The sequence below is a fragment of the Gadus morhua genome, chromosome 5 (assembly GCF_902167405.1).
Source record: "Gadus morhua chromosome 5, gadMor3.0, whole genome shotgun sequence".
Classification (NCBI taxonomy): domain Eukaryota; kingdom Metazoa; phylum Chordata; class Actinopteri; order Gadiformes; family Gadidae; genus Gadus; species Gadus morhua.
The window spans coordinates 5,753,857-5,765,280 of record NC_044052.1 but is presented as its reverse complement, the minus strand read 5'-3'; the positions used below and the strand labels follow the sequence as shown (position 1 = coordinate 5,765,280).

The 11,424-nt window shown below is 45.4% G+C and overlaps 1 protein-coding gene across 1 annotated transcript in view; it reads right to left on the bottom strand.

Moving 5' to 3' along the window:
- The window catches only part of rock2a (rho-associated, coiled-coil containing protein kinase 2a), a 36,855-nt gene that overhangs the window by 1,700 nt on the left and 23,731 nt on the right, over positions 1-11,424 (bottom strand). Inside the window, exons 19-31 of the mRNA XM_030357378.1 lie at positions 10,918-11,102; positions 10,135-10,204; positions 9,763-9,866; positions 9,071-9,257; positions 7,906-7,999; positions 7,571-7,665; positions 6,883-7,074; positions 6,287-6,455; positions 5,098-5,168; positions 4,890-4,978; positions 4,570-4,648; positions 3,696-3,957; positions 2,318-2,531 (exon numbers count right to left, since the gene is read on the bottom strand). Of these exons, the coding sequence (XP_030213238.1) occupies positions 2,318-2,531; positions 3,696-3,957; positions 4,570-4,648; positions 4,890-4,978; positions 5,098-5,168; positions 6,287-6,455; positions 6,883-7,074; positions 7,571-7,665; positions 7,906-7,999; positions 9,071-9,257; positions 9,763-9,866; positions 10,135-10,204; positions 10,918-11,102 (1,811 nt within the window). The remainder of the gene's footprint in view (positions 1-2,317; positions 2,532-3,695; positions 3,958-4,569; positions 4,649-4,889; positions 4,979-5,097; positions 5,169-6,286; positions 6,456-6,882; positions 7,075-7,570; positions 7,666-7,905; positions 8,000-9,070; positions 9,258-9,762; positions 9,867-10,134; positions 10,205-10,917; positions 11,103-11,424) is intronic.

The window sequence follows — 11,424 nt, the reverse complement described above, 5'->3', positions numbered from 1 at the left end:
CTGAGATCAGTGTCTCACAAGAGAAGAGACAATTATGCTGACTGCATAGTTGTAAATAGGGAATAATGTACAAACCAACAAATGAGTGCCAGAACATTAGTTTCATTAAGCAGAAAGGTATTTTTCAGAAAACCTGCACATTTTCCTCCTTAGATTGTTTCTGCAATCTATACATGTGACATGGGAGTAATATTATTAAAAGCTTATAGTAGAATTTGTCCACATACTGACAGTTATGCTGCAACACAAAGATGATGGCCGTTTTATTTCACATTAATGACTCCTAAAGACAGTAATGCATGTAGTGAGTTTAACAGTTCCACATCCTATGGGTTAAACAATACCATCCTGTAGTCTTCAACCGTACCAACTATAAATGACCAGGACAAAAGTTGCATCCTAAATACATGACAAAGTGGTCCATCACTTTTGGATACTGTACTTTCTTGGAGTTAAAAAAAGTTCCAGAAACGCAATCAAAATGATTCAAATGTAACTTTTGCACAAAGCAGACAGTAAATATTGAAATCTGCACTGATTTATGCTCTTTTTTTCTCTCCATGAAAGAGGTAGAAGACATCCTGAGTAATACATCATTCCACCATAAGATGGCGACAGTAAGACAAGTTATAGTCTTTGCGCACAGAATCCTTTTAGACATTGTCCTATTGACGCAACAATGATGGACATGGGAGTTACATTTCAAGGTTAGGATTATCGATTTATAAACTGAAACTAATAGCTTTCAAGTTCCATCCCAATTAGATGAACCATCATTAACAATCAGGCAAACTAGATCTCCACCTGAGCCTTATGGCTTTCCTCCATATCCAAGACACAGCTCTTCAAAATGAAAGCCAAAAGGTGTTCAATCATTATATTCTGCCATTAGTAACTCGATCCCCTCATTGAAAGTATGCTCTGCACAAGACACATTTGGTTGCTTAGCGATCCGTTCACACACTGCACTGCACAGCAGAAAAAAACAATAACACACTGCACACCGGTTGTCATGGTTACCCTACGGGCTCATCAGAAACGAATAGATGAAAAGTCATCATCGATATCATCCAGGTGCCAGTGCCAGTCCTGGAGACCCACATCCAGTAACCTGGAAGTTAAGAGTTTCTGCTTTGCATATCAAACACACAGGCCACAGCCATTCACGTATGACACGTCAACCCTATGTGTGACCTATAAAGAAAATATATGTAAACATATATAAATATAGAAACCCTGCTGATGATTCAGTCACAGTAGGAGATTCAGAGTCCACACTAACAGGACTAAACAATACAAACTTTCCTTTGTCTGTACTGCCATTAACATGATGAATTTGCACACGTTATGTCACTATTGCACTTTACACTATTGCACTTTATGTCTCTTCTGCACACTGTTCCCCTGGACGACTGCTTATCTTGGCCTACCTATGTAGCAATCTTGCACTGTATCTTATGTATTCTTATGTACTGGTCTCTGTCATTTGTGTTTTGATGGTGTTTCCATCACTAACTGTTATCTTAGTCGGTGTCTTGTTGATGGTGTGCTTGTTAATACTGGCTGCATCCTAATCTCCCCCATTGGGATCATTTAATTTTCATTTGACTTTGAAAGTGCCAACATACTGGTTACAATTTCCCTCTCAAATGATCGTATAACATTTATTTTGGAAGGGTGAAACAGTGACTATTTGTGTGATCGTGCATCCTTTAGAACCAGAAACAGTCATCATTATCAACATGAGTACCGGACCATGACAGGTAGCAAAGTATGGCAAGTAGCATCACCTGGCAAAGCATCAGCCACTCACTAACATATATGGAAGTAGCCAGACAGATGCTGGTGTCTCTGAGTGTTTATCAGCAGTTAGTCAATAATCAATGGAACGAGTTGGGGTTTGGTGGGACAAGGAATAGCGTCAGGGTGAAGCTTCAATGAGACTTCTGCCTCAGCAAGTACGCGTAAATCCACCAGCCACGCAGAGACGCGCTCACGGACCAACGCATGTGGCTAATACACACAGTCCACCCAAAGGTCAACACTAAGCCGCCCGTGTCTCAGGAGGTACAGGTCAACTCATCGCCCATCAGTCGAGGTACAGGTTAACTTATCGCCCATTGGTCGAGTTACAGGTCAACTTATCGCCCATCAGTCGAGGGCCACAGGTCAACTTATCGGCCATCAGTCGAGGTACAGGTCAACTTATCGCCCGTCGGTCGCGCGGGGAACAGACCCCCTACGGCTTAGTGCATCGTGCGATGGCCGGACACAACAGAGTATCCAAACAAAGGGTTCCCGGGTTGTTCCCGCTCACCTGCTCTTGCCGGGGGGCAGCTGCCGACTGGGCCTCCTCATGGACTGGCTGGGCTGAACCTTCATGGAGGCGCGCGGGGACGAGCGGGCAAAGTGCTCCGTGGCCGGGGGCTTCTTGGGGATCTTCTTGACCAGCCGGCTCACCCACTTCTGCTGCTCCTCCTGGGAGATGGCCAGCAGCAGCAGGTTCTTGGCCGTCGACACGTCGTAGTTGACTGAGGGAAGGGGAAGACGAGGTTAGAGGTTGAAACCATGGTGGACCCGTTTGGATCGTCACTTTGGGTGTAGATTGTGTAGATTCATGTTATGGTTCCTTTGACGGAACCAGTGGCCACTGTGGGATGATATGTTAGTCGTGTTACATAATGGTTGCGTCCCGACGATAGGTAGAGTGGGATGATCACAAACATCCAATTTCACTCCAGGAAATGTGGCATGTTTAGAAGGGGGTTCAGGTAATATTCTAGAATTTTTTCAAACTAGATTTATTCACATTACAAATGAATCTGAAGTTTCGGCAAACATTAATTCACATTTCTATCAAACATTGTATAATTCCTTTCAGATGAGGGAAAGGGCCTAAATGGTTTAAGACGACCTCGTCTACCATTACATAAGGCGTGCCATAAGGTCATGAGCCTCCAGAGGTTGCCTCTATTCCATGACTCTTTTCACAAGGAAGGTTCCTAATAAGGAACATCTCCCAGATATGCATCAAGGTTGGAAGAAGAAACACCCCAACGCGCTTGGGACGTGGCCAACGGAATGTGTTTACAGACATGTCAAGAGGAGACGCGAACCTTGCGCCACAGGGCTGAACCGTAACGTGGAAACGAGCATAAGAATACACAGCCCACGACTTTACATTCCTCTATACGTGTTGGCTGGTCTCCAGTAAACACGCCGTCGTCGGCGCAGGACTCAAAGCTCTAAAGAAAGTCATTTAATTTCCAAGCAACGTTGAAGAAAGCGCAACACGGGTGACGCCAGAAATGGGAGAAAAATATAGAGCTGAGCCTATGATTAAATATAGTGGTTTATCCACTTTAGATGGTATTGTTAATACTGACTTATCGTGACAACCAGTATTTTTTTCTTTCTAAATTAATTAAAAGATATCCCCTTAAAATGACCCAAACACTTTGAAACATCCTAGAATCGAAAACCAGTTAAAGTCTGATACCATACTTTACATCTCAATATATACCTCATTATGACCCCTCCACTAAACTGTTTAAAACGGTATATTTAACGCATAAGTGTGTAGCTATATTGATCCCTGTGAATATTGCGACATTGTGAATCCACAGCAACCCCAACAAAAAGACACAAAGGAACCATCCCGCTAAAGAGACGGGCGCGGCCGGGCCTCCCCTCACCTCGGCACGGGGCGATGACCTCCTCCTTCCGGTCCATGTGGTCCTTGTGGCACTTGATGTGGCAGCGGCGGCACTCGAGCGCGGGCGGCGGCTTGAACATGTTCCACAGCGGCTTGGTGCACGCCTCGCAGTTGGTGGGGAAGTGGTAGAGCGTGGGGATGAACTCGTGGCCCTTGTGGCAGATGTAGCTGGACTTCTCCCCGATGGGCAGCGGCTCCACCTCCGGCTCCTTCTTGCTCTCGCCCTCGTTGGCGTACAGGATCTGCCGTGGAGAAGGGGGGGAAAAGAAAGAAAGAAAGAAAGAAAGAAAGAGAGAGAAAGAAAGAGAGAGCGAGAGAGAGCGAGAGCGAGAGCGAGAGAGTCAGTGATTCCTACAACGGTGGCAATCGGCGTCTCTGCTAAAATTGACTTGGGCATCGGTTGGAGGAGACGTCATCGAGGTGAGGATCATGTTCCCACACAACGTTTGCCTGCCAGTTGTCTTTTGTCTGGTTTTTGAATGCGTCAAAAGGGGCCTTGTCAAATCCGTTCCTCTCAACTAGTAATCACGACTTTGGTTCCACTACTGATCAGGTGCAAGTGACGAGTTGGAAGGAGCATTGTGGTGTATTCAGTGAGAGAGCGAGAGAGGAAAAGCAAGAGATCTTTACCGGCCAAGTAGTGGTTAGGCATCTTTCCCACGGATGTTTAGGCCAAGGGCATTGGGTATCAAACCCAGAACACCCTAGCTATGGCTAGACTATTCTGCCCCTTGAATAACAAAATAACAATATCCTAAAGACTAATGGCATATTGGCTGCTGCAGCTGAAATCCAACACATCACATGTGCACAAGTTCAATCGTTATTCTGGGAAATATTGTGTAGAAAATGACCTGGAATATCCTTGGGATTTCTTTGGCATCAGCACGGTACACATCTGTTTGAGTGACAGGCCTCACGTGGAAGAGTTTGCTGCGAGAAGGAGAAAGGACTTCATCATGTAATTCACACTGCAATCACACACAGAACACCGTGTTATTCCGCACATCACCACAGGAATGCCCCAAAACGTTTTTTGGAACGTTTTTCCCAAAAATATATAATCGGATCTCGCCCATTTCAGGGTTGATTTTTCGCACTTATTAAATCTGACAGCAGGGACAGCTTTGTGAAAAAATAAATTCTAAGTGGGCAGTTTTGATGCTGTACTCACTCTATATCCAGAACCATGTACGGTATAGACTGCTCCTTGTCCTGTTCGTTGTTGTAGAACAGAATCTTCTTGCTGCTGACGATGACATACTGTGAAAACGACAGAATCCAAACACATCAGGACTCTGGGAGGTTTTTATTGCGTCTATGTTCAATGTTGATATTTTGGCGCCGCAACTTGGCGTTGCGGACTGTTTAATTTCTCCCACCTTCTTCACCCATCCAAACTTCTTTGTGTTATTGCGGACAGGGAGCGAAAGCCAGCCCTCCAGCCTAGTTTCTAAGAAGACAAGGGAACAACACAAACATTTGTACAGAAATCATGAATATGAAAATCTTTTTATTTTTATGGAATATGGTCATACTGAGCCATGTAGGTTGTGATCTGCCCTCGCCTGCAATTCATGAACAACTCTGACCTAAAAGGAGGAATATTCTCTCGTGTAATGCCTCTGGCTGTTTACATGGAGAGTACACAAAGTTTAAAGTGCGGTCAATTTTACAATTTACCTTCCCCTGTGAGCATGGGCTACGTTCACCATTACGTAGCGGACGTTCACTCTGATATTTACTTTGCGGATCAGGGTAAACACTAAATTGTTGGTGGGGGCTTTTAACAAGGTTTATGTGTTGTTTAACATACTCTGTTGACCTACTGAACATTTAGGGTTTATAGCGTAGCAAAATGTGTTTAATGATTGGTGGACTAAAGAGATATAGACGGATGGACATAGAGGTAGATTATAATATATTTTGAATTTTTGTAATTCAAAAAATATATATACTTTATATGAAGGACAAGAAAATATAAAATACTTAAAAGCTGGCAAATTAAATGAATCATGTATCCCTCGCTCTCACAGGCCTGTAATAAGACAATAATTATAATTTGATTGGGATTAAAATATTGGATGGCGTAACCTATGCCTGTCTACCCTACCTGCGTGCACTCTTCTCGCATGACGGAAGTCTTCAACAATGGTAGGCAGACCTATAGCCATCGTCTCATTCGTTTTGGGGGAGTGGCTTGGGGAGTGGCTTTGGGGGAGTGGCTTGGGGGGAGTGGCTTGGGGGGAGTGGCTTGGGAAGTGGCTTCGGGGGAGTGACTTCGGGGGAGTGGCTTGGGGGGAGTGGCTTGGGGGGAGTGGCTTCGGGGGAGTGGCTTGGGGGGAGTGGCTTGGGGGGAGTGGCTTGGGGGGAGTGGCTTTGGGGGAGTGGCTTCGGCGGAGTGGCTTTGTAGGGCGCCGTAAAGTGAGCGGTGGGATGTTTCAAAATCGAACGGCTTTGGACTGGTTTCTCATAACGGCCTACCCTAGCTTTAAGTAACAACAATATGCACACTTTGTTCATTTAGGTACAGAACGCACTCCGGCCCCCACTGGGGGGGTCCTCGTGTACCTGTGTAGGCGTCGTCGGTGTCCATCTCGGGCCCGCTGCACACGCTGGCCGTGTCCATGGACTGCACGCTCAGGGTCTGCAGCGTGTTCCTCAGCTGCTCGATGTCGCTGTCCTTGCTGTCCAGGGCCATCTGCAGCTCAATGCGCATCTGGTTCTCATCCGCCATTTGCTGCAGATCAGGACAGGGGGGGGGAAGAGCGTTGAGGAACCTTGTATTTATCAACATATCAAGACGCTGGGCTCGAGAATGGCAAGGCTGGCACTTAAAAATAGTACTTAGCATCGTGAAGTATCTTATCCTAGCTATCTCTGTTGTATACAGGGAATGGTTTAACCTAGCAATTGTTAGTGCTTGGCACTTGTTTGTATTAACATCCCTATTGTACCAACAGACACATGTTGTGTCTCTTCTTCTGAGAACTTTACTTATTGTAAGTTGCTTTGGATAAAGTCATTTAAGTTGTCTGTTGAATTCCCAAAATGTAAATATTATACCATCATTTTCTACTGATGGCACTAGTGCCACTAGCTTTCTCATTTGGGGGCCCCTTTATAAACCCTTAACACTCTAAACAGCCCCCCAGTGCCGCACTGACCGCCTGGGCGTCGTTGATCTCGCGCTGGTACTTGATGATGGTGCTGTTGAGCTTCTCCTTCTCCGACCGCAGCTCCAGCTGCAGCTTCCGGTTCTCCTTCTCCTTGCGCCGCAGCTCCGTGTCGTTGCCGCGGCGACTGCCCGCGCCGCGCAACTCCTTCCTGTTCATGATCTCCGCCAGCTTGTTGACGGCCTGCCGGGAACATACAACGTTTAGTAGGAGTTGTGCATGTTTCAAATGGACCCCGATGCAATGTCTATGATGGGCTATATTTTGGGGGTATTTCATTCCTAAGCATTGATTGTCACAGTTCATACCGCCTTGACTGATATCAGGAGGAGTTGTAGGGGTTATCTCATCCATCAAGTAGCATCACACATTGTATTTCAGTATAGGGCGCCTTAGCTCAGGAGGTAGAGCAGTTGTCTTGTAACCGAAAGGTTGCTAGTTCGATCCCCAGCTCCTCCTAGATGAGTGTTGATGTGTCTCTGAGCAAGACACTTAACCCTGACCCTAACTGTTCCTGACGAGCTGGCTGTCTCTGCCGTGACTCTGCCGTCGGTGTGTCATTGTGTGTATTAACCGATGTAAGTCGCTTTGGATAAAAGCGTCTGCTAAATGCCCATAATAGTGGTGCGAGACACCATCCATGCATCAAACGTGTCCGCCCATAGACTGCGCTCCTCACCTGGGTTTTGAGCGTCCTCTCCGACCACAGCTGCTTCTCGAAGGTCTGCTTCACCTGGCTGATCTGCTGCTCCCAGTTCCTGATCTTCTCGCCGTCTGCGGGTGGCAACGCACGATCGCGGTTAAAAACACAAAAGTTGAGCCAAAAAACAAACACAGCAACAATTGTTTTAACGGAGCAAAGTATAAGTGGCTGTATTTGTCCCTTGCTTCGTTTTTTTGGACACAACATTTCTAAAGCATTATTTGGCATCTCTCCAGGCGGCTCTGTGCTTTGGGCTTGAGGTGGATGTATAGCAGTGTTGTTGATGGCAGGCAGTAGTGGGAAACACTCACCTTCCATCATGTCCTTCAGCTTGTTGTTTAGCTCCTCCTTCTCATAGGCTAGGTTAGCCACGTCGTTGGTGAGCGTGCGGTTGGCCTCTTCCAGCTGTGTGTGTTTGTTGGTGTTTGTGGGGGACAGAAATGTTGTCACAACCGTGTTTCATCATCTTTGCTAAACATTGCCAACCATTTTTTAACATTAATGGCGGCCACCTACAATGACTTAAAGGTGTGTCAGTTCTATTGACCAAACAGTGAGAGAGACGTCAATGTTTCATCATTAAAACACTCATCCCTCATCTTAGAAAACGACAACACACACACACACACACACACACACACACACAAAAGGTCGGTCGTGTTTAAAGTACATCCTCTGAGTGCTGCTGTCTGCAGTGTTTCAGCGATATAAAGCACAACGCAATGCGATCGACACAGAGCACTCTGTAACTCATATTTCGGAAGGCTCCACATCAATCTAACCATCAAATTGCATTAAAAAGCACTCATGATGAGATTTGACAGGGCACGCCTTTTTCCCGTTTGCAGTCACTCAATACACAACGGTTTTGTTCAGAGTTCACCTAGATTCTGCACAGCCAACCCGTCCCACTTATTGTGCATATGTTGTACGTCCTGGCACTTAATGTACACACTTCTTGTATAATAATAATAATAATAATTGATCCGTTTTTTATAGCGCTTTTCTAAATACTCAAAGACGCTTTACAAATAAGAAAGGAATACATACAGACAGTACAGACAATCAAACAAAAGGGAAAAAATAAACAACACCATAACAATAGGCAACACATTAAGAGAGCGGCAGAGAGTGGAAAATGGCGGAGGATGATTTGTCAAATGTTGTGGGTGGTCCTGAAGAGAAAGGTATGTCGTACTTAGTAATAGTACTTAGTTAGTTGTGTAGTATCTCATCCTGGATATCTTTGATGTTTACAGGGAATGGGTTAACCTAGCGATTGTTAGTGCTTGACACTTGGATCTATGAACATCCTTACTGTACCGACAGCGACATATTGTTTCACTTTCGTCGGACAAATGTACTTTGATAAAAGCGTCTGCAAAACGCCCTAAATGTAAACGTTTGACCCAGAGTGGGTGTGGAGACACGAGGCCGAGCGGGGGGAGAGACAGGCGGCCACTGGGGCCCACTCACCGAGCCGATGGTGACGTCCTTCTCCCCCAGCTCCTGGCGATGGCGGGCCATCATCTCCTTGAGCTCCAGCTCCTTCATGATCTTCTCCTTCTCCAGGTCCGAGTACTGCTCCTCGGCGATGGAGCGCGCCAGCTGCTCAGAGTCCGCCTTGGTCAGCGTGATCTCCAGCTGGGCAGCCAGGGAGTCCCTGTGTGAAGGGGGGGGGGGGTGGAGAGAGAGATTTAGCATTTCATGCACCTGTACCACGGAACAGATGTCCTGATTGGTCAGAAATGAGCCAATGCTCTGTTCTCACAGACTGGTCGCCAATCAGGCGGCTATAACATTCCTGACGGATTACACTGACATAATAACTCATAAAACAGCGCCGCTAACCCCCTCTCCAAGAAGGTTTAACCATACTGAGAGGGGGGCTGTCAAGTGTGAATTCAAAAGAGTTAAAGATAAGGGGATGGATTGAAAAGAGTGTGCAAAAATAAAGATTACGACAGAGAATTTTATTAAGAAAGAATCAAATGGAAGAAAGTGAATTTGATTAAAAAAATACATGGTGAAGGTAAGATAGAGAGAAAAGTATAAACTAAATGGACTACATCCATCCACTTTGTTCCCTGTGTTTGGTTCTTCCTTACAGTATTTACAGTAACCCTTTAACAGCAGATGCAGTGTGTACGTGTGTGCTCGTTGCCCACCTCTCCTCCTGCAGGTCCTGCAGGGACTGCTGGGAGTCTTTGGAGAGTTTGTTCCTGTCCTCACACTCCTCCTTCAGCTCACGCACCTGCGTCTTATACAGCGTCTGCGTTCAAAAAAACAAAATCCAGCATCAACATTCAGTCATTCCCCGCAAGGCACTTATTCTTATGAATGAAAAAGATATAAACAAAATGTATTTAATAGGATATATTTATTTGTATTAAATAAAAGTATTAAAGTATTAAAAAAATGTCAGATATATCATATATAAAAATATATATACATTTGTATTTTCTAAGCTATTATATATGAATATGTATTCAATATAATAAAAAAATGCAATGTAATTTGCTATAAACTACTAAACTCACCGAAAAATACTGCTCTGCTTCCAACTGGTCCTGAAGTTCCTTCATTTGGCCGTCAGAGTCTTGCCTTTCTCTGGGACGGGAGGGAGAATAACACTTCATTCAAATCCACTTTTCAGACATTATGATAAGGGCAGATCGCTTTCACATTGAGATGATAATTGAGATTAGTAGACCACTGGAACGAAAACACAACTTTAGAAAAGAAAGAAAGTGAGATCACACAAGGGGCAGATGTGTGTCATATTAAGATTATAATTTAGATAAGTATACCTCTGAAAAACATACAACTTTAGGGAAATAAAGAAAAATAAATCACCACATGGGCAGATGCGTGTCATAAGCAGATTATAATTGAGATAGTTGAACCCCTGAGGAAAAGAAATACAACTTCAGGTCAGAAAGAAAGAAAAGAAAGGAACAGACAGAGAGAGAGCCAGAGCCAGAGCCAGAGACAGACAGAGAGAGAGAGAGAGACAGAGACAGACAGACACAGAGAGTGAGAGAGAGAGAGACAGACAGAGAGAGAGAGCCAGAGACAGAGCCAGAGAGCCAGAGCCAGAGACAGAGAGAGAGAGAGAAAGAGTTAGAGCAAAGAGCAAGAGCAAGAGAGAGAGAGAAAGAGTGAGAGGGAGAGAGAGCGAGAGAAAGAGAGAGAGCGAGATAGCCAGATGTGTGATCCAAATGGAGATAACTTCCACCACAGAACAATTAAACACTAGAACAACCTCTACAGCCCCCTGGACGAGACAGGGGGAAAAGGGGCCATGGGGGACGTGTACTGACTTGCGTAACTCTTGGTTCTGCTTCTCCATGCTCCTCTTGATGTCCATCAGGTGGTTGACCTCCTGCTTCAGCTGTTTCTCCGAGGTGCGCAGTGCGTTCAGCTGCTGGGTCTGGCCCTTCAGGTCGTTCTGCGTCAGGCTGCGCTTCTGGCTCTCCTGCTCGATCCTCAGCGTCAGGTTCTTCACCTGGGGGCCGGCGGGAGAAGGTTATTTGGGTCCGACGGGGGGGGACGTGTGGCTTAAGGGCTTAGGGCTAGCGTGCCCCTATGGGTACTTTGGAGTACTGCAGGGGATACTGCTATCTATTCAATTATTTTTCACCCTGAGCAAGTTTTAATTCTGAAAGCTAGACAAAAATCAAGAAAATGTATAGTTGGTTGAAATGTAAATCGGAAAACAAGGTGAAAGGATGTTCCGTGAAACCTCTGCATGCTCTGACCCTCCCCTGGCATTGTGCTTCTTTTGTGGGGAGAAATTAGCCAACAGTTGCGTGAAACACAGGCCCATG